A 22,402-nucleotide genomic window follows, 5' to 3' on the forward strand; every position below is an offset into this window, starting at 1 on the left:
GACTACCTGTATTATAGGCATGGATCAGAGTGGCAAATGAAAAAACAAGCATGCCCCCTAGTAAAAAAGTGTTAGTGGCAGAGTTAGTGGCAGAATCACGATGGAATTGTGATTCCATTCCGAGGGGAACAGAACCTTGCGTGGATCCATTCCAGGGGTGAAATGCTCCCGGTTCGGACCGGATCGCCCAATCCAGTAGCGATGGCAGCGGGTGGTTCAGAGAACCGGTAGCAAAAATCCTTGCCCCCCTCCCCCATGCCCAGCTGAGCCGCACAATCATCAGAGGCTTTTTTTTTTACTTTGAAAAGCATTTTTTCTACAACCTCTTCCGACGAAAAAATGCTTTTCAAAGTAAAAAAAAAAAAAAAGCCTCTGATGATCGCGCAGCTCAGCTGGGATCATCAGAGGCTCTTCAAAGCATTTTTTTTCTGCAACCTCTTGGCCGAAAAGGTGGTAAAAAAAATGCTTTGAAAAGTCTCTGATGATCCCAGCTGAGTTGCCTGATCCCCAGAGAGATATTTTTTTAAAAAAGCCTCTCTGACGATCCCAGCTGAGTTTCCTGAGCAGCAGAGGCTTTTCAAAGCATTAGAAAAAATGCTTTAAAAAGTTTAAAAAAAAAAAGTTGGCCATGCCAGTCACCCCCCCACACACACCAAGCCACGCCCACAGAACCAGTAGTAACTAATTTTACATTTCACCCCTGATCCATTCCTTCAGCATCCATAACTTCATACACAAAGCGCTTTGTGAAGAGGGGCAGCTGCCTTCAAGGACAGCAAATTTTAACCCTGTACAGTCAATCCGGACTGCCTGCATCCCTTTGGGTTCTCCGTCGTTTATAATCATTCCCATCCTTGGATGGTTGAACTGGAGGGCTGCCAAGGGCTGTGCTTCAGACCTTCCGCGCACCAAGCAGGGGAACATTGAAGTCCTGCCGTTCTCTTGAAGTGATCTGAAGCGGAACTGCTCTCTCTGGCAGCAAATTAAAATCTCGAGTCCGTTCCGGGCCACCGGTGTGGCTGAGGACCGGCATGCTACTTGGGTTAGCAACATCTTGCATAGGCCCCGCTTGACCGAGGAGACGGCACCATCCTTAAGCTGGACACCGCTGATTGAGATTTTTAAAAGTCACGAAGTGACTAGAAATCTCCCAAAGCTGCTACTGGAACTGGGAAAGATTAGTATAGGCCAGGGATCGGCAACCCGCGGCTCTGGAGCCGCATGTGGCTCTTTGATTCCCCTGCTGCGGCTCCCTGTCACCAGTCGGCTCCACAATTGATAGGGCTTTCGGTTAGGACAGGTAGAGGAAAACAGATGCAGTGGAGACTCTATGGTGGGGGAACCAGACTTCCGGTTGGCAGAGGAAAAAGGACGCCATGCTAGGAGGAGACTCTATGGTGGGGGAACTGGACTTCCGGTTGGCTCCAGAATTGAACGCGGGGTTTCCGGTTAGGACCTTTGTGGCTCTTTGAGTGTTTAAGGTTGCCAACCCCTTATACAGGCAATCCTCAACTTACATCCATTTGTTTAGTGACCGTTCGAAGTTACAACAGCACTTTAAAAAGTGACGTCAGACCATTTTTCACACTTACAACTGTTCTAGCATCCCCACGGTCACGTGATCAAAATTCATCCGCTTGGCAACTGATTCATACTTATGACAGTGGCAGTGTCCCGGGGTCATGTGATCTCCTTTCCCGACCTTCTGACAAGCAAAGTCAATGGGGAAGCCAGCTTCACTTAACAACCATGTTACTATATTAACAACTGCAGTGATTCACTTCACAACTGTTGGCAAGAAAGGTCGTAAAATGAGGGAAAACACACTAAGTAACTGTCTTGCTCAGCAACAGAAATTTGGAGATCAATTGTAGTCGTAAGTCAAGGACTACTTGCAATTGGTCCCAAATATCTCTGATGAGTTTTCAGGGCTGAGATTGAATTTAAATCTGGTTCCCTCCAGTCCCAATTCAACACTTTAACCATACATTACAGCATGAATGGCTTATTTCTCTTCCCTCCCTTTTTCTTTGTGTGAATTTTTGGATCTCAACCTGACAACAAGAGAAACTACTTAATTCAAGCCTTTTTCCTGGAAAAAAAAAAGTAGCATTCTGAAAACAAAGCGTGGCAAATTAAGACCAATCGCGAAACTTTTCTTGGCGCAGAATGTGTCTTTTCTCCTAATTCCATAGACACACTCGTGGGAAAAATTCCACTCTCTTCTTAGGCTACCTTAGCAATGGACCGGCTGAAAATAGGAACGAACAACAGGCAGACTCCAAAGCATCACTTGTGAGTCCAAGGAGGACATGACGCCTTTCTGACCAAAAACGCTGCATGTAGAATTATAAACATCCTGACAAGCATATAATCACCAATGTAAACAACCCCGTAAGCTGTAAACATATCCTAAAGGATAATGTTGCAATGCAACTTTCAGAAATCCCCAAGTAGCATCGCTAATGAGCTGAGTAACCTCTTCGCTGATCAAAAAAGGAGAGCTTAAGCGTTCTGCGTGACTCTTTGCTTCCATTCCGCGAAAAGCAGATGTGCGAATAAAGACTGAATCATGTTATGTTTGTTTACTCTGCCTCTACAAAAGATACAAAATTGGGGTTTTCTTGGCACCGCATTTTGGATTATCGTGAGAGCAGATTTCACGAGCTCATGGGCTGCAGGTTCTTTTTTCTATGGTACCCATCATATTTGTTCCTAAACATTGGTTATTCAGTCAAAAAACAGTATTTTAGTGTTTGTTTGTTTTTTTAAAATCATTACAAAGGAAGAAGCTCAGGGAGCCTGAGATAAAACCCAAGTTTACTTTCTTGCAGAAATGTAAACATTTACGGGTACTGTATTTCTCCAAAAATAAGACCGGGTCTTATATTAATTTTTGCTCCGAGAGACACATTAGGGCTTATTTCCAGTTAGGTCTTATTTTCAGGGAAATACAATAAATCTGTCAATCTGGCTGACCATCTTAACTGGGGCTTATTTTGGGGGTAGGGCTTATATTACGAGCATCCTGAAAAATCATGCTAGGGCTTATTTTCGGGAAAACATGGTAGTCCTCAACCTACAACAGTAGGTTGGTGACCATTCAAAGTTACAACGTTGCTGGAAAAAGCGACCATTGCGACCACTGTTCACACTTACAACCGTTGCTGCACCCCCATGGTCACATGATCAAAATTCAGACGATTGGCAACTGGTTCACATTTATGACGGTTGCAGTGTTCCAAGATCATGTGATCACCTTTTGTGACCGTCTGACAAGCAAAGTCAATGGGGAAGTGGGATTCACTTAACAACCGTGTTACTAATTTAACAAACGCAGTGATTCAGTTAACAGCCCTGGTGAGAAAGATCGTAAAAATGGGGCAATAGTCACTTAACCAACTGTCTCACTTTGCAACTGAAATTTTGGGCTGGATTGTGGTCATAAATCAAGGACTACCTGTATTTTTTATCTTTACCCACAACTATAATTACAAAACCGGAAAAGTTATAGGAGGAAAGAGGTGGCAAAGACTGTAATTAATTACAAGGATGAGGATGATGACATTTGTTCAGAAATACCGTATTTTTCAGGGTATAAGATGCACCTTTTTCCCAAAAAAGAGGGTGAAAATCTGGGTGCGTCTTATACTTGGAATGTAGCCCCACGTGGCTTCTCAAAGGGAGGTTTCAGAGGCTGAAAAAATCATCAGAAGCAAAGCTTCATAAAAGAAGCCCTCAAACAGAGCTTCGGAGGCTTTTTTTCTGAAGCTCTTTTTCAGAGGCAGGAAAAAGTTTTTTCTGAAACAGAGTTTCAGAAGTTTCAGAGGCAGAAAAAAAAGCAAAAAAAAGCAAGGCACAGAGCTCACAACCAAGGAACCTGTTGCTAAAATTCACCTCTGGGAACAGCTGATCGGGGGTATTCCGGGAGGCCGATCCACCTGCCAATCAGCTTTTTTCTTATTTTCCTCCCCAAAAACTAAGGTGCGTCTTATACTCTAGTGCGTCTTATACTCCGAAAAATACGGTATATATATATATTGTGAAGGAAAGCAGACGTATTTTGGAGACCAAAAGGGGAGTCATCTCTGCCCCAAATTCATCTCAGACAAAGGTTCACACTCTACATCAGATAGGAACAAGCTCTGGCCCACACAGGATTTGCCACAATGAGCCAATTAAGTCTTTAAGGCTCAACTGGGCTCCTTGCTGTCTTTATTATAACAACCCAACAAGGTCACAGAGCAAACCCCTCTGGATGTAATCATCTTACCCAGAAGATCCGATGCTTTTGCACACAGCAAGGAGAGGCCTCTTCTCAGCAAAGTTATCACTCTTCTCGCGATCTGGATGGAGCAGAACACAAGAGACGAGCAAAAGCATTAATTATGTCTTTGCTGCCCTGAATGATTTAACCAGAAAGAGATCAAATGGCGTATAAAAGGCGCTATTATTGAGTCGAATCGAATTGAAGACTTTATTTGGACAAATGTGGTTAGACACATAAGGAATTTGCCTCCAGTATGGAACTACTTGGCATGCTTGCAAAGCAACACAGAGGATAATAGTAGTAATAACAGCAATAAACAGGGTGAAGTAAAGTAAAGAAATAACAATACTGCAGCCACACTGTGTGGGTTAATATACATGAATAGAATAGAATTACGGAGTTGGAAGGGACCTTGGAGGTCTTCTAGTGCAACCCCCTGCTTAGGCAGGAAACCCTACACCACTTCAGACAAATGGTTATCCAACATCTTCTTAAAAACTTCCAGTGTTGGAGCATTCACAACTTCTGGAGGCAAGTTGTTCCACTGGTTAATTGTTGTTGTTTTTTTGTTTTTGTTTTTTATTTTTATATGCCGCCCTTCTCCGGAGACTCAGGGCGGCTTACAATGCATTAAGCAATAGCCTTCATACTTTTGTATATTTATACAAAGTCAGCTTATTGCCCCCACAAACCGGGTCCTCATTTTACCCACCTTAGAAAGGATGGAAGGCTGAGTCGACCTTGAGCCTGGTGAGAACTGAACTCGCAGTAATTGCAGGCAGCTGGATGTTAAATGCTGCCTTAGTAGGAGGCATTAGCCTCCTACGCCACTCAGGCTCCTGAGTTCCCACTGTCATAAAATTCCTCCTTAGTTCTAGGTTGCTTCTCTCCTTGATTAATTTCCATCCGTTGCTTCTTGTCCTGGCCTCAGGAAATTTCTTCTAGATAGATTGAACTAAACATAGTTCATAGTGCACAGTTTTGAAGGGCCATTAATGTTTTTGCTTAACAAAGGTAAAAAAAGGCTTACACTGACATATGCACAGACCGTGTTTCTAACTACAGCTACTTTGGTTCAAGTCAGGGGTGTCCCACCTTGGCAACTTGAAGGCTTGTGCCATGCTGGCTGAAGAATCCTGGGAGTTGAAGTCCACAGGTCTTAAAGTTGCCAAAATGGGACGCCCTTGTGTTCTAACAATGCTCAAAAGGGAGCTATGACATCCCATGAGCGATATACCACCTTAAAATCTTGTAACAGTCTTGAATCAGAGTGGTGCGGTGGCCTAGAGATGGAGCTCTCTCGCCTCAAAATCAGGAGGCTGTGGGTTCAATCCTAGGTAGAGGCAGATACTTCTCTCTCTGGGCACACTGAGAATGTATCTGCTGAACAAAACTCTGCACTGGTGACAGGAAGGGCATCCGGCCAGTAAACACTCAGCTCCATTCATTGCCCAGACTCCACGCCGCAAGGGATTATGGGGTCATTTAAAAAAAAAAAAACAGTCCTGAATCAGATTACCCTGAGGACCACTGTCTTCTCTAAACTGAGATGAGGCTCCAAGGCCCTTGTCTGTCTCTTTGCCTCTCTCATTCGCTAATTAATCTCTCTCTCCTCCTAATTAGTGAAGGTTCAATTGGTAATCGAGAGCATTATGGCCACATTTCTGCTGAGCCCAGGAGGCTTTTTTTCTCAATTTCACACTCTCCTTGTTCTTAGATTGTTTCTGAAGCCATTTCTGCTGAGGGGGGTGTTTCATAATGATGAAAAGTTGATGTTATAATCTTTCTGTTACACACAAACATACATCCACATATATACCTGCTGGCAGATCTTTCTATTGGGCAAAATAATTTATTTTGTATTTTTTTCCTGTATATATTTTATTTGACATATTTTTTTTCATGCCCAGAGATATATTCACAAAGTGACAATCAAAGAACGAAGGGGTTGAGCCTAGGACAGTGATGGCAAACCTTTTTGCCATCGCGTGCCAAAAGTGGGGGTCACGCGGGGGGGGGTCATGGGCGCAGTGCCCATACCCATAATTCAATGCATTCCGCCCCCCCCATGCATGCATGTGTGACCACCCCCCCTGCCCTCCCCCCGCTATTGGCATGCGATGGCCCAGTAGGCCTGTTTTTCGCTCTCCCCAGGCTCCAGAGCCTTTCTAGGAGCCTGGGGAGGGCGAAAACGGCCTTCCCCCCACCCCGTGGAGGCCCTCCGGAGGCCAGAAACATCCTGTTTCCCGACTTCCGGTGGGCTCGGAAGGTCCAAAAATCAGCTACGTGCGCCAGAGCTGAACTAGGGCAATGCTCGTGTGCCCACCAACATGGCTCCGCATGCCACCCGTGGCACGCATGCCATAGGTTCGCCATCATGGCTATAGGATCTCCTGCTTGAGCAGGGGGCTGGACTAGAAGACCTCCAAGTTTCCTTCCAGCTCTATTCTGATTTTATATTCTATATTGAGAAGTTTGTTGGAAATTTATCTCCAGTTACATGTAGGGCAACTCTTACTGAATGGGTCTTATCACTTTGATTTGCATGCAGTAGAATAGTCGAGGACATTCTAATCTTTATTTATGAAAAAAAAAAAACCTATTCCAGTTCAGTTATTTTGTTCTTCATAGAAAATCTTATTTGTGAACCATTTTTTTTTATAAATGTTACTGAAAACCTGTCAAAGACTGAGATGCACCCCAAATTCTGTTACTGATAATTAGGGAAGTTCTATGAATAAAATAGAGCAATTGGACTATGTTCAACTCTGTTTAAGTACAGGTAGTCCTCGACTTACAACAGTTTGTTTAGTGACTGTTCGAAGTTACAACGGCATTGAAAAAAGTGAGTTATGACCATTTTTCATACTTATGACCGTTGCAGCATCCCCATGGTCACGTGATTTATATTTGAATACTTGACAAGTGGTTGGTATTTATGACGGTTGCAGTGTCCCGGGGTTATGTAATCCCCTTTTGCGACTTTCTGACCAGCAAAGACAATGTGGAAGTCAAATTCACTTAACAACCGTGTTACTAATTTAAAACCTGAGTGATTCACTTAACAAACATGACAAGAAAAGTCGTAAAATGGGGCAAAATTCACTTAATAAATTTCTCACTTAGCAACAGAAATTCTGGGTTCAATTGTGGCGGTAAATCGATGGACTACCTGTATTTCTGTTACACTCAAAGAAAATCTAAAAATAAATAATAGTAATGATAAAACGATATTTAAGAGTTAAGAATTGACTTCTTTCTTAATGGAATTCAGGCCATTTGATCCACCGAAAAATATTGCTGAAAAAGCTCTTCACAGAGCTTAAATTCACAGTTTAACCACGGGTCTTCTAAAAATGAAATAATCTGAAATAATCTGAACAGAAAAACCATTAACGCAGAAAGACAGATTTTTCACTCAACAGTATTCCCGAAGATTAAAGAGCCCCGGTAGAATCTGTGCACTTAAAACGTTTACCAATCATCTACAAAATTCGTCCTCCCCAATTATGTCTCGGTTTATTCAACATTTAATGACTCACAGAGACAGTTTTACAATCAACAATCCATTCTATGAGCACATTTACATTATATGAACCCTCTGTTGATAAACATTGGAAGCCCTTTTAAGAAACTCGGGCAAACAAAACTGTCACTCCCAGCAAACCAACCCAACTTTGCCTAAAACACAAACTTGAAAAAGAGTTACATGGAGAATGCCGTAGACCAGAAAAATACCTTATTTTAAAATAAAAGGATCCTCGGGTGGGTGGGGGAGGAGGGGGAAATGGGTATTTTTCTATCACAACCTTTTAATGCACCTCTAAGAGTGCCTAGTGCTTCTATAAAGGTAGGAAAACTGGAAAACAAAAGATACCTAAGCAGTTGGATGAACCTTGAAACATGCACAGGTCCCATTTTTTAAAATTTAAAAATAACAATCAATTAACAATCGACTAGCACTGATGATGTTACCCAGTTGGGTCATGAAACGTCTGCAAGAAAATAAGCAAGCTCAGAGGGCACCAAGGACCCTACAGTCATCGTCTTCCTCCTCCTCTCCGCAAAACCCACTCCCTTCCAGCACTGATGATGTTACCTAGTTGGGTAATGAAACGCCTGCAAGAAAACAAGCAAGCTCAGAGGGCACCAAGGACCCCTCATAACAATCCATGGTTGTCAAGCGAATCATTGCAGTTGTTAAGTAAATCAGGTGGTCATTCAATGAATCCAACTTCCCCCATTGACTTTGCTTGTTGGAAGCTGACTGGTGTTGTGGCCGGTCAGCGGCCTGTGCGGATTGTAGCTGATTCCGACAGTGAGGAGGCTGGTGTGGTGCTGCGCCAGCAGCCTGTGCAGCTGGCACTTGAGTCAGACAGTGAGGAGGCTGGAGAAGATGTGGTGCCAGAGGCGGGGATTCAGCCACGGCCTTCAGAACCTCCAGAAGCTCCCATAAGTGAAGAGGAAGAAGAGGAGGAGCCTCTTCTCGATGCACGGGCGCGCAGAGCTGCCAAAAGGCAGAAGTGGCTCCTCAGGAGGAGGTCTCCCTGAGAGTAAGGCTTGGGGCTAATTGGCCACTCCCTTAGCCTATTTAAGGAGGAATGCTGACTGAAGCAATTTGTAGGGAACAACTTTAGTTCATTCTCCTTCGCGTCTGGATTCTCCGCAAATTGCTTCTGGGCTTTCTGCCAACCTTAGTAAGATTGTGATTACTTTATCTTTGTTTTCTTGTATGCTGTTAAGAAAGTTTATTAACAGTCTTCGTTTGGAAACAGACTGAGTTATTTTAGTAAATTAAGTTTTGTACAGACTTTGTGTGTGCTGTGTTCTTTGTGGTCCGTAGCTGGGGCAGAACACCTGGGAAGGTAACGAATGGTGATCACATGACTCCAGGATGCTGCAGCCCTCATAAATACATGCCGGTTGTCAAACATCCAAATTTTGATCACATGACCACGGAAATGCTGCAATGGTTATACATGAGAGGACCAATAGCAATAGCATGTAGACTTATATACTACCTTACAGCTCTTTAAGCAGTTTACAGAGTCAGCCTAACGCCCCCAACAATCTGGGTCCTCATTTTACCAACCTTGGAAGGATGGAAGGCTGAGTCAACCTTGAGCCGGTCAGGATTGAACTGCTGGCAGTGGGCAGAGTTAGAATGCAGAATACTGCATTCTAACCACTGTGCCATCATGGCTCTTACAACCACCAAGTTATAAATCACTTTTTTCAGTGTTGCTGTAATTTCGAATGATCACTAAATACAGGTAGTCCTCAATTTAAAACCACAACTGAGCCCAAAATTTAGGTTCCTAAGTGAGAAATTTGTTAAGTGGGCTTTGCCCCATTTTACGACTTTTCTTGCCACATTTGTTGAGTGAATCACCGCAGTTCTTAAATTAATAATACGGTCGTTAAGTGAATTTGGCTTCCCCATTGACTTTGCTTGTCAGAAGGTTGCAAAAGGGGATCACATGACTCCGGGACACTGCAACCGTCATAAATGCGAGTCAGTTATCAAGCATCTGAATGTAAATGAGGTGACCATGGGGATGCTGCAATGGTCATAACTGAAAAATGGTCGTAAGTTACTTTTTTTCCAGTGCCACCATAACTTTGAACGGTCACTAAATGAACTGTTGTTAAGCCGAGGACTACCTGTAAAAGGTTGTAAGTGAGGGACTACCTGTTATAGAAAACAAAATGTGGTTTCACGTTTCTGGCTGGGGAATTCTGGGAGGTGAAGTCCACACAGCTTAAAGTTGCCAAGGTTGTGAAACACAGGTTTGAAATAATGGAACGGTGTCCCCTGTGTTTGCAGAGTTTTTAACAATTTGCCTCACCCACAAGCTGACAAGGCTGGGAGATAGAAGGGATTAATCCTTCCAGGTTAGAGTGGATTACAGTGTTTTTAAAAATATAGGAGATTGTGTGTTTTCTATGTGCAACTCACTGGCGCGACACACCTGCTCCGTACAGAGCATTTAACCAAATGCCAAACAGCATTTTACAGGGAATATTTTCTTAAGCCCGCAGCTTGCCAAATCCATCAAATCAAAAAGGTATAGAAATCCCGTTGCAAAGGGCTTTTTCCCCTCCTTTAACTCCTATTTATTCTAAATCCTTTTAATTCTGTCATAACACTCTTGCATTTAACCCGCAAACCCTCCTCCCCAAAGCTGAAAATCCTGATAAACCACACAATTAAAGTAATGAAAACTTGTCTACTGCCAACAAGGCGCCACACCTCCTCCGCAATCTTGTTTAAATGGGAAAGAATGAGGGAGAGAGAGAGGGAGAGAGGGAGAGGAGAGAGAGAGAAAGAGAGAAGGAAGGAAGGAAGGAAGGAAGGAAGGAAGGAAGGAAGGAAGGAAGGAAGGAAGGAAGGAAGGAAGGAAGGAAGATGAATAAGAGCCTTGGTGGCGCAGCAGACTAAAGTACTGTTAAAGTACTGTTAAATAGCACCAGCTGCCTGCAATTACTGCGAGTTCGAATCTCCCCAGGCTCAAGGTTGACTCAGCCTTCCATCCTTTCAAAGGTAGGTAAAATGAGGACCCGGATTGTGGGGGCAATAAGCTGACTTTGTATAAAAAAGAACACCGCTGGGGGGGGGGGCGCGAAAGCCCTACTAAGCAGGTATATACAAAAGTATGAAGGCTATTGCTTAACGCATTGTAAGCCATCCTCCGGAGAAGGGCGGCATATAAATCGAACCAATAAATGAAGGAAGGAAGGAAGGAAGGAAGGAAGGAAGGAAGGAAGGAAGGAAGGAAGGAAGCTTTTGAGCGCATGCACTAAAATAAGCCCCCCCTGAAAATAAGCCCTCCCCGAAAATATTTAACTGCATGTACAGCCGGTCCCCGCCATTTCCTCTCGTTAGGGTTAGGGAGACAGAGCTGGAAATCAGGTAAGACGGCAAGAGGAGCCCCGTCTTGCTCCATGTGCCCCAAAATAATAAGACCTCCCCAAAAATAAGGCCAAGTGCTTATTTCAGGGTTCAAAAAAATATAAGACAGGGTCTTATTTTCGGGGAAACACGGTAATTACAGGTAATACTCAACTTACAACCACAATGTTACTAACTTAACAACTGCAGTGAGTCACTTAATAACTGTGCCAGGTTGTAAAATTGGGCACTATTCAGTTAACAATTGTCTGCTTAGCAACTGAAATTTTGGGCTCCGTTGTGGTCATAAGTCAAGGACTATCTATATGTTTGGAGAAGTATGGGAAATATAAACCCCAATAACTTTTAAAGCAGGGCAGTCTACTTTTAACACTTGTGGACTTCAACATGCCGGCTGTGGATTTCTGGGATTTGAAGTCCAGAAGTCTTACAGTGGCCAAGGCTGGACATCCCTGTTCTAAAGGTAATACAGGTAGTCCTCAACTTACAACAGTTCATTTAGTGACCGTTCAAAGTTACAAAGGCATTGAAAAAAGTCACTTATGACCATTTTTCACACTTACAACCATTGTAGTATCCCTGAAATCACGTGATCAAAATTCAGACACTTGGCCATTGGCTCATATTTATGACGGTTGCAATGTCCCGGAGTCACGTGATCCCCTTCTGCAACCTTTTGACAAGCAAAGTCAATGGGGAAGCCAGATTCATTTAGCAATTGTGACCTAATTTAACAACTGCAGTGATTCACTCAACAACTGTGACAAGAAAGGTCGTAAAATGGGGGCAAAATTCACCTAACAAATGTCTTGCTGAACAACAGAAATTTGGGGCTCAATTGTGGTTGTAGGTTGAGGACTAACCTGTGATTCATGTCCCTTTAGAGAAGACAAAATAGCACAGTAAGTGGAGTACCTACAGTTAATAAGATCAGGCAGTAGATGATGGAAAATTATTTTATTATAGATTTAGGAAAACTCCTGCTTCTTGCTTCATCTAGGTCAGGGGTCCTTAAAATTTTTAAACAGGGGGCCAATTCACGGTCCCTAAAATTGTCAGAGGGCCGGACCTGCTGGGTGAGAGTAGCTAGGTGGTCATGTGACTGTGTGGGTGTGGCTACGTGGTCATGTGACTAGGTGGGCGTGGCCAATTTAGCAGTCCTTTAAACAATACACACAAATTTAACTTTAATTTGTTATGCTCCTGGGGGTGGAAAGCTGGTTAGGGAAAGGATGTGGCTGCCTTGGGGGTGGGGGGGGGGATGAGGGACTTCTGTGTGTGTGTGTGTGTGTGTGTGTGTGTGTGTGTGTGTGTGTGTCTGGCGGCTGGGGAGGCCAAAAACAGGTCCGTTTTTGGCCTCCTGGGGCCTCCCCACGTCCCGTTTTTGGCTTCGGCCTCCAGAAGGCAGATGGGGGCCGGTGGGCAGGTGGGGCGATGTGGCCGGGGCAGCCTTGCGGGCCGGATTAATGGCTTCAGCGGGCCATATTTGGCCCGTGCGGCGTACTTTGAGGACCCCTGGTCTAGGTCAAAACTCCGAGGCCATCAAACCTAAGAGTTTCACAGAAGAGAAATAGCGAGACAAGAAGGGACAGGTTCCCCACCCACCCACCCCCATAGAAATCTAAATGCCCATCAGTAACTTTCAAGTTTGCTTTCAGGAGCAGTCTCTAATCCCTTATATAAATATGAAGGAAAAACAGGCAGGCAAGTTTCTAAATTATCTTTCTCCAGCTTCTGCTGGATTTTTTTTTTTTTTTCGCCCTGTGAGGCAGTAAGCAGGATATAATTGTAATTTGTACTTCTGGTACATATTGCGACAGCACATCTGTCTGTGTTCTATTCTTCTTTCTATAATTGGGAGCTTTTGTGAGATTACCTCACAGGGAGGGGGGGGGAATTCCTCTGTTTTAGAAGACAAGTAAGGGAAGCTGCTTCAGGACAAGTCAGATTTTTCATCCACCCAAGTCAATGTTGCCCCGGGCGGACTAGGTAGAAGCAGCCTTCTAGATTTCAGATTGGATCTTAGCCACCCTGGGAGAGGGCAGGGATTATATCAGGTCTCCTGCTTGCACAGGAAAAATCCATCTATTGAGTGACAGTCTTTCGCTCCATTTTGGAAACATAATGAGTATTCTGCCAACAGAACCAATCCTATCTCTCTATCATCTCTATCTCTCACACTCTCTCTCTCTCTCTATCTATCTATCTATCTATCTACATCCATCCATCCATCCATCCATCCATTACCTACCTCCATCCATCCATCTACATCTATAACATCCATCCATACAGTATATATACATATTTATTTATTTATTTATTATTCAAATTTCTATACCGCCCTTCTCCTTTCGGACTCAGGGCGGTGAACAGCCAAGATAAAAACATCTATACAAACATCACAGTTAAAAATAAAGTTAAAAATAATTTATAAATTTGGCCCATAATTTAAAACTTGTCAATTAAAATCAATATTAAAATTTTAAAACTAACCCTAAAATCAAGACAGACCGGCTAACTGAAAAAAATAAGTTTTTAGGGCCCGACGAAAGATCCGGAGGTCGGAGATCACTCGTATCTCTGGGGGTAGATTGTTCCATAGGGTAGGTGCCACCACAGAGCAGGCTCTCCTCCTGGGGGTCATCAGCCGGCATTGTCTGGCCGACGGCACCCTGAGGAGACCCTCTCTGTGGGAGCGAACCGACCGGTGGGAGGCTATTGGTGGCAGAAGGCGGTCCCGTAAGTATCCTGGCCCTAAGCCATGGAGCGCTTTGAAGGTGATCACCAACACCTTGAAGCGCACCCGGAAGTCCACCGGAAGCCAATGCAGCTCGCGCAGGAGAGGAGTCACATGGGAGCGCCCCGTCGCTCCCATAATCCCCCGCGCGGCCGCATTCTGCACCAGTTGGAGCCTCCGGGTGTACCCCAAGGGGAGCCCCATGTAGAGAGCGTTACAATAGTCCAGACGAGAAGTGACGAGTGCTTGAGTGACTCTGCGTAGGGAGTCCCGGTCCAGAAAGAATATATCAGTCGTGGTTGCTCCTGGTTCGCACCGGTTCGCAAGAACCGGTAGTAAAAATTTGTAGTAGTTTGGAGAACCAGTAATAACTTTGGCTGGCCACGCCCCCGAACCGGTCCCCAGCCCGGTCGCTGCTTGCTTACCCCGCCCACCTCATCAGAGGCTTTTTTAAAAAAAACTTTTAGAAGCATTTTTTCTACAACCTCTTTAGCCGAAAAAATGCTTTTAAAAGTAAAAAAAAAAAAAAGCCTCTGATGATCATGTGGCTCAGCTGGGATCGTCAAGAGGCTTTTAAAAAAGCATTTTTTTCTGCAACCTCTTAAGGTTGTAGAAAAAATGCTTTAAAAGTTAAAAAAAAGAAGTTGGCCACGCCCACCCATTCACATTACACCCCCCCATCAAGCCACGTCCACAAAATAAGCCACGCCCACAGAACCGGTAGTAAAAAAATTTAGAACCCACCCGTGATATACATGCACACACACACATATAATACACACACACACACACATCTTCTGAGGTTGGTAAAATGTGGACACAGATTGTTGGGGGCAATAGGCTCTGTAAACCGCTTAAGAGAGTGCTGTAAAGCATTGTGAAGCGGTATATAAGTCTAAGTGATATTTCTATTTAATGGGTGATATCTCATCCAGGAAAACAAAAGCTCACCAACTGTGATGAAAACTGAGCTGAAATCCAGAAAAGCTAATCAAACCTTAATACAAAGTTTGGTGTGGTTCAATTCATGACCAGGTGAAAGAAACTAAATTAGTGCATAATCCAGATCAAACAAAGGGTAAATTAAGGAAGTGCAGAAATGTTAGTCATATTGGAGGGGGGGGGAAATAAAAATACACTAAATAAATACATTGCCCCCCTTTTTTTTTCAACTACATAAGGCCAGTTGGCTACTTTGCAAATTGCATCACTCCCTATTTAGACAACAACACAAACTTTAGTATTTTCACATTAAGATTCTTGTAATATAGCTAGTCCTTGATTTACAACCATTTGTTTAGTGACCACTCGAAGTTGCAACGGCATTGAAAAAGCGACTTATGACCACTGTTCACACTTAACGGCCGTTGCAGCATCCCCATGATCACGTGACCAAAATTAAGATGTTTGGCAACTGGCATGTGCTTACGACGGTTGCAATGTCTCACCTTTGGCGACCTTCAGCCACTTGGCAACTGGTTCATGTTTATGACGGTTGCGGTATCCCGGGATCATGTGACCTTCTGCCAAGCAAAGTCCACGGGGGAGCCAGATTCACTGAACATCCGTGTTCCTACCTTCAGTGATTCACTTAACAACTGTGGCAAGAAGGGTCGCAAAATGGGCCAAAACTCACTTAACCTCCCACTTAGCAGCACAAACGTCGGGCTCAGTTGTGGTCGTACGTCGAGGACTACCTGTATACATCGGAAAGCACTGGTTTTCAACCACCACGCCCTGAAGTATCCCCACATCAAAGCTGGTTCCTCTAAGAGAGAAAATCGAAGGCAGCTGAAACGCAACAGACAATGACCACGTCTTCCTGCACTAAATTATACTTTGTGTGAAGCATTGCTTGCCTTTGTGCTAAATCTATTACCAAACAAAACTAAATGGCTTCCTTCCAAATCCACTGGAGAAACAACCCCCCCCTTTTTTTCGCTGCCGTAAGCCCCCTTTTAAGCAGAGAATCACTTCTTCCCCAGTCCATAAATTCTGAGCGCTAACAAAAAGTTTCCATATTCAGTCCTAAAGTCGGTAAGCAAAAAAGCAAAACATTCTAATGGGCGCAGCCGATTATATATTTAGCAATAAATTTAGAAAGCTAAACCGTAAAGAAGGCCGGTGGGGGAGTCACGGAACAGCTCTGAAGGTGGATTTCATTAGGACTTTCACCCGCTTTAATATATAGCTCTAAAACGGTTTGAATCACGAAAATTAGGCCCTATAATTTCTTTTGAAGGCCTGCACAGGACAGCTTTCATTTTAACCCATCTAACCAGAAATCCATCACTTAAATAGCAGCGTTTAATAAGCCAAGATCCGCCTAGCTCGGTCTCAGGCTGCTAAAAGCTACTGACATTGGGTCACCTACCAAGCTGAGTTTGTGTAATACATCTGCTGAAGAATTACTTTTGTATTAAGAGGATGGAAAACCACACAGCCACCCAAGATGCTTGACCGCATGCAGGCGTCTCGAACATCTGCCTTCTTTTACAGATCAACCTAAATAATTATTATTCCTTTATTTAACACAGAAACATGCTAAGTCAGCCCTTCAGGCTGCCTTCTTTTTTCTTTTTTTTTTCTTTTTTTTTTTTTAAAGGCAAGTCGCAGATTTTGAGCAATGCAAAATTCTGCATAACCCGGAATTAAATTCAGAATCTCAAGCGAGGTTTCCATTCGCACTGCTATTTGGAAGGGCTACTTCCACGAGCGTCTCTGTTAGCCAGGCTCAGACGAACTCTACAACGCCTCGCTTGCTGGAGAGCGCATTTTTGCCATTCAGCTGAATAGTCAGAACATCAAGGTAGCAAAAGCTGTTTTGACCAGAATTTAATTTTTTTTTTAAAGCTATCTTTTCATTCAAATGATTTTAATCTGCTAACAGAAGAAGATGAGAGACAGTTTGGTCTAGTGGTTAAGGCACTAGGCTAGAAAGCAGGAGACCATGAGCTCAAGTCCCGCCTTAGCCACGAAAGCCAGCTGGGTGACTTTGGGCCAATCACCAGGAGATGATGAGTCCTAGTCCCGCCTTAGACATGAAAGCCAACTGGGTGACTTTGGGCCAATCACCAGGAGACTGTGAGTTCTAGTCCCGCCTTAGGCATGAAAGCCAACTGGGTGACTTTGGGCCAATCACCAGGAGATGGTGAGTCCTAGTCCCGCCTTAGCCATGAAAGCCAACTGGCTGACTTTGGGCCAATCACCAGGAGACTGTGAGTTCTAGTCCCGCCTTAGGCATGAAAGCCAACTGGGTGACTTTGGGCCAATCACCAGGAGATGGTGAGTTCTAGTCCCGCCTTAGCCACGAAAGCCAACTGGGTGACTTTGGGCCAATCACCAGGAGACTGTCAGCTCTAGTCCTGCCTTAGGCATGAAAGCCAGCTGGGTGACTTTGGGCCAATCACCAGGAGACGGTGAGTCCTAGTCCCGCCTTAGACATGAAAGCCAACTGGGTGACTTTGGGCCAATCACCAGGAGACGGTGAGTCCTAGTCCCGCCTTAGCCATGAAAGCCAACTGGCTGACTTTGGGCCAATCACCAGGAGACGGTGAGTTCTAGTCCCTCCTTATCTACGAAAGCCAGCTGGGTGACTTTGGGCCAATCACCAGGAGACAGTGAGTCCTAGTCCCGCCTTAGACATGAAAGCCAACTGGGTGACTTTGGGCCAATCACCAGGAGACTGTGACTTCTAGTCCCGCCTTAGGCATGAAAGCCAACTGGGTGACTTTGGGCCAATCACCAGGAGATGGTGAGTTCTAGTCCCGCCTTAGCCACGAAAGCCAACTGGGTGACTTTGGGCCAATCACCAGGAGACAGTGAGTTCTAGTCCTGCCTTAGGCATGAAAGCCAGCTGGGTGACTTTGGGCCGATCACTAGGAGACGGTGAGTTCTAGTCCCACTTTAGGCATGAAAGTGGCTGGGTGATTTTGGACCAATCACCAGGAGACGGTGAGTTCTAGTCCCACTTTAGGCATGAAAGTGGCTGGGTGATTTTGGACCAATCACCAGGAGACGGTGAGTTCTAGTCCCACTTTAGGCATGAAAGTGGCTGGGTGATTTTGGACCAATCACCAGGAGATGATGAGTTCTAGTTCCACTTTAGGCATGAAAGCCGGCTGGGTGATTTTGTGCCAGTCATTTTCTCTCGGCCCAACCCTCCTCACCGGGTTGTTGTTGTGAAGAAAACAGGAGGAGGGAGGTATCTCGGATATGTAGATAAAGGTGGGATACAAATAAACAAAACAAAACAATAAAAGACTGATTAAGTAACTGCTAACCTCATTTACAGAAATTTAATAAGGAAAATCAGGCAACATTCTCAGCCGCACAAATGCCTCGCAATGTTACCCTACTTTTCTTGTTTTCCCTGTTCAAGGAAGGAAAAATAAAAAGCGCGACAACTTTTAACCATGAGGACTTCTGCTCTGATGAACTCGGTAAGTTTGCATAGGAAACCCAACATTTCCTAGCATCGTCTACAATTCAGATTTCCGAGACTCTCTGGAAACTCCCAAGTCTCAAGAGGCTTTTTCTCTCACTTCACTTCTAAGCAAAAATAAGCATCCGTGTACATTACACACAAACAGATATAATTGGTATAAATCACAGGTGTCCGATCTTGCGGCTTGCCTGGGCTGGAATGAGTAAAGAGGAATTGTCTTATAAAATATATAATATAGTTAATGCATGAAAACCACATAATAATGTTAGAGGCTGATGATCTCTTGTGGGGGCTGCATTACAGGTAGTCCTCGACTTACGACCACAATTGAGGCCAAAATTTCTGTTGCTAAGCGAGACAGTTGGTAAGTGAGTTTTGCCCCATATTACGCCCTTCCTTGCCGCAGCTGTTAAGTGAATCCCTGCAGCTCTTATGTTAGTAACACGGTGGTTAAGTGAATCTGGTTTCCCCGCTGACTTTTGCTTGTCAGAAGGTCACCAAAAAAAGAGGATTTATTTTTATTTATTTTTATTTTATTGAATTTCTATACCGCCCTACTCCCGAAGGACTCAGGGCGGTGCACAGCCATGAGATAAAACACATAGATATACAAAATTTAAAATCGAATAAAATGAATTAAATAAATTTGGCTGAATTAATACCAATAATTTAAGATACCCATATTTTAAAATACATTAAAAATTTAGAATTTACACTTAAAAGGGAGAAGATTTAGGCGAGGCCAGCTTGATGAAATAAAATCACGTGATCCCAGATGGTTGAAACCGTCGTAAATATGAACTGGTTGCCAAGCGTCCGAATTTTGATCATGTGACCATGGGGATGCTACAATGGTCATTAAGTATGAAAAACAGCCGTAAGTCGCTTTTTTCAGCGCCATTGTAACTTTGAACAGTCAGTAAGCAGACAATTGTAAGTTGAAGACTACTTACACTGGCTGTCCAGGACCACAAGTCACAGCTGGACATGCCTGGTATAGATCTTGTGTGACCCCACAACTATGTACCGTGTTTCCCTGAAAATATGACCCTGTCTTCTATTTTTTTGAACCCCGAAATAAGCGCTTCTCCTTATTTTATTTATTTATTTTATTTTATTATTCGTATTTTTATGCCGCCCACTCTCCGAGGACTCTGGGCAGCTTACAACAATCGACAGTATACTAAATAGCATATTGCCCCCAACAATCTGGGTCCTCATTTTACCCACCTCGGAAGGATGGAAGGCTGAGTCAACCTTGAGCCGGTGAGATTTGATCCGCTGATCTGCTGAACTAGCTAAAGTAGCTGCAGTACAGCACTCTAACCACTGCGACACCTCGGCTCTTCTTTTTTCAAGGTGGTCTTATTATTTTGGGGCGCGTGGAGCAAGATGGAGCTCCTCTTGCCATCTTACCTGATTTCCAGCTCTGTCTCCCTAGCCCTAACCAGAGGAAATGGCGGAGACCGGCTATGCATGCATTTAAATATTTTTTGGGAGGGCTTATTTTCGGGGGGCGGTATTTTAGCGCATGCGCTCAAAAGCCCAATTGGGCTTATTATAAGGAAAGGTCTTATTTTCGGGGAAACAGGGTAACTACCCCTTTCCCAAAGCAAAACCCCAAATAATCTTCCCTAGCAGAGGTGCTCCATGCTTTGAAAGTGCAACACAATGAAGAAAAACGGGTATCAGAGGATAAGATTCTCTAGAGCAGGTGTGTCAAACTCAATTTCATTGAGGGCCGCATCAGGGCTATGGTTGACCTCAGGGAACGGGGGGCGGGGCCAACTGGGTGTGGCCAACTGGGTGGGCGTGATCAGCTTGATGCCACTCCCCAAACTGCTGGCATGTTTCCTCTTCGCATTGGGTAGACCGGGCCAAAGCTACGCTGGCCTGATCTATCTATGTATCTTTCTTTCTTTCTTTCTTTCTTTCTTTCTTTCTTTCTTTCTTTCTTTCTTTCTCTTTCTTTCCTTCCTTCCTTCCTTCCTTCCTTCCTTCCTTCCTTCCTTCCTTTCTTGGTTCAATTTATATGCCACCCTTCTCCGGAGACTCAGGGCTTACAATGCATTAAGCAACAGCCTTCATACTTTTGTATATACCTGCTTAGTAGGGCTTTCGGCCCCCACTAAGCGGTGTTTTTTATAAGTCAGCTTATTGCCCCCACAATCCGGGTCCTCATTTTACCTACCTCGGAAGGATGGAAGGCTGAGTCAACCTTGAGCCTGGTGAGATTCGAACTTGAAGTAATTGCAGGCAGCTGGTGCTACGTAACAGCACTTTAGTCTGCTGTGCCACCAAGGCTCTTCTTTGCATTGGGTAGACCAGGACGGCCCTGTGGGCCGAATCCGACCACATTGCAGGCCTGCAAGCCTTGAGTTTGACACCCCTGCTCTAGAGACATGGCTGACAAAGACTAAGCTATGATGCTGAAATGACCACTGAGCTAAATGTTTCTTTTTTTTTTCCACACCTGGGAATGAGTTGCTTGTCTCAGGTTATCATCTCTTTGGGGGACACGCCAAGTCTGCCCACCGGCCAGCCATCCTTCTAACAGCTTCCCAGCAAAAGGGTGTTTCAGCACCACTGATGGCTATCAACGTCTTCCTTACAAGCCCCCTTTTTGTTCTCCTCCTAAACCAGGTTCATGCTATCTGAGGCCTCACGTTACAAGCTTCGCTTTCATCCAATTCCAGATCCTGCTCCGTAATGCTTCGGGTTACTTTTCGTCAAAGATTTTATTTTCCATCCAGCAACGTGCAGAGAAACAAAAATATTTTATGTTGGGGGAAAAAAAGGAATAAGTTGTGAGGCAACTGAATTAAATGGAATTATGTCTGTGTAAGCCTCCTTGAGTCGCCATGTGCGAGTAGATGGCAATATATAAAATAAAATAATAAAATAAAATAAAATAAAATAAAATAAAATAAAATAAAATAAAATAAAATAAAATAAAATAAAATAAAATAAAATAAAATAAAATAAAATAAAATAAAATAAAATATAAAATAAAATAAAATAAAATAAAATAAAATAAAATAAAATAAAATATAAAATAAAATAAAATAAAATAAAATAAAATAAAATAAAATAAAATAAAATAAAATAAAATCTGCAACCCAACAAGACAGACACAGACTTCAGAGGATAATCAGAACTGCAGAAAAAACCATGGCTACCAACCATGGAGGACCCGTCTACTGCACGAGTCAAAAAGAGGGCTGGGAAAATATTTACAGACCCCTCGCATCCTGGACATAAATTGTTTCAACTCCTACCCTCAAAACGACGCTATAGAGCACTGCACACCAGAACAACTAGACACAAGGACAGTTTTTTCCCGAACGCCACCACTCTGCTAAACAAATAATTCCCTCAACACGGTCAAACTATTTACAAAGTCTGCATTACTATTACTATTAGTCTTCTTATCGTTCCTTATCACCCATACCCTCCCACTTATGACTGCCTGACTGTAACCTTGATGCTGGTATCCTTACGATTTATATTGACTGTTTCCTTGTATGATATGATTGCTTATTTGTTCCGTATGACCATCATTAAGTGTTGTACCTTATGATTCTTGATGAACGTATCTTTTCTTTTATGTACACTGAGAGCGTGTGCACCAAGACAAATTCCTTGTGTGTCCAATCACACTTGGCTAATAAAAATTCTATTCTATTCTATTCTATTCTATTCTATTCTATTCTATTCTATTCTATTCTATTCTATTCTATTCTATTCTTAAATCTGTATGTCCTTGAAATACAACAGTTGATTTAGTGAATTTTCAAAGTTATAACGGCCAAAGAAAAGAAAGAAGATGGATATATACAGGATTCTGTACTTACGGATCTGTGGGGATGGCAGAACCCGGGCTGCTCGGACAGGACCGTGTCGGATAGAGTAAAGTTCTTGAGCTTCACCACTAATCTGCTCAACAAAGAGATACAGGCCTTAGATAAGACAATGCCTTTACTCACGTTTATGAAAAGGGCATTTTAATTATTTGCAGGTTTTTAAAACCACTTA

General features: G+C 43.5%; 1 protein-coding gene across 8 annotated transcripts in view; it reads right to left on the reverse strand.

Moving 5' to 3' along the window:
- The window catches only part of BCAS3 (BCAS3 microtubule associated cell migration factor), a 702,801-nt gene that overhangs the window by 644,992 nt on the left and 35,407 nt on the right, over positions 1-22,402 (reverse strand). For all 8 annotated transcript variants that reach the window (XM_087890109.1, XM_087890127.1, XM_087890106.1 and 5 more), the window contains exons 6-7: positions 22,222-22,303; positions 4,274-4,346 (exon numbers count right to left, since the gene is read on the reverse strand). In XM_087890109.1, the coding sequence (XP_087746235.1) occupies positions 4,274-4,346; positions 22,222-22,303 (155 nt within the window). The remainder of the gene's footprint in view (positions 1-4,273; positions 4,347-22,221; positions 22,304-22,402) is intronic.

The sequence above is a fragment of the Pantherophis guttatus genome, chromosome 1 (genome assembly GCF_059756535.1).
Source record: "Pantherophis guttatus breed Tessera chromosome 1, ASM5975653v1, whole genome shotgun sequence".
Lineage (NCBI taxonomy): Eukaryota > Metazoa > Chordata > Lepidosauria > Squamata > Colubridae > Pantherophis > Pantherophis guttatus.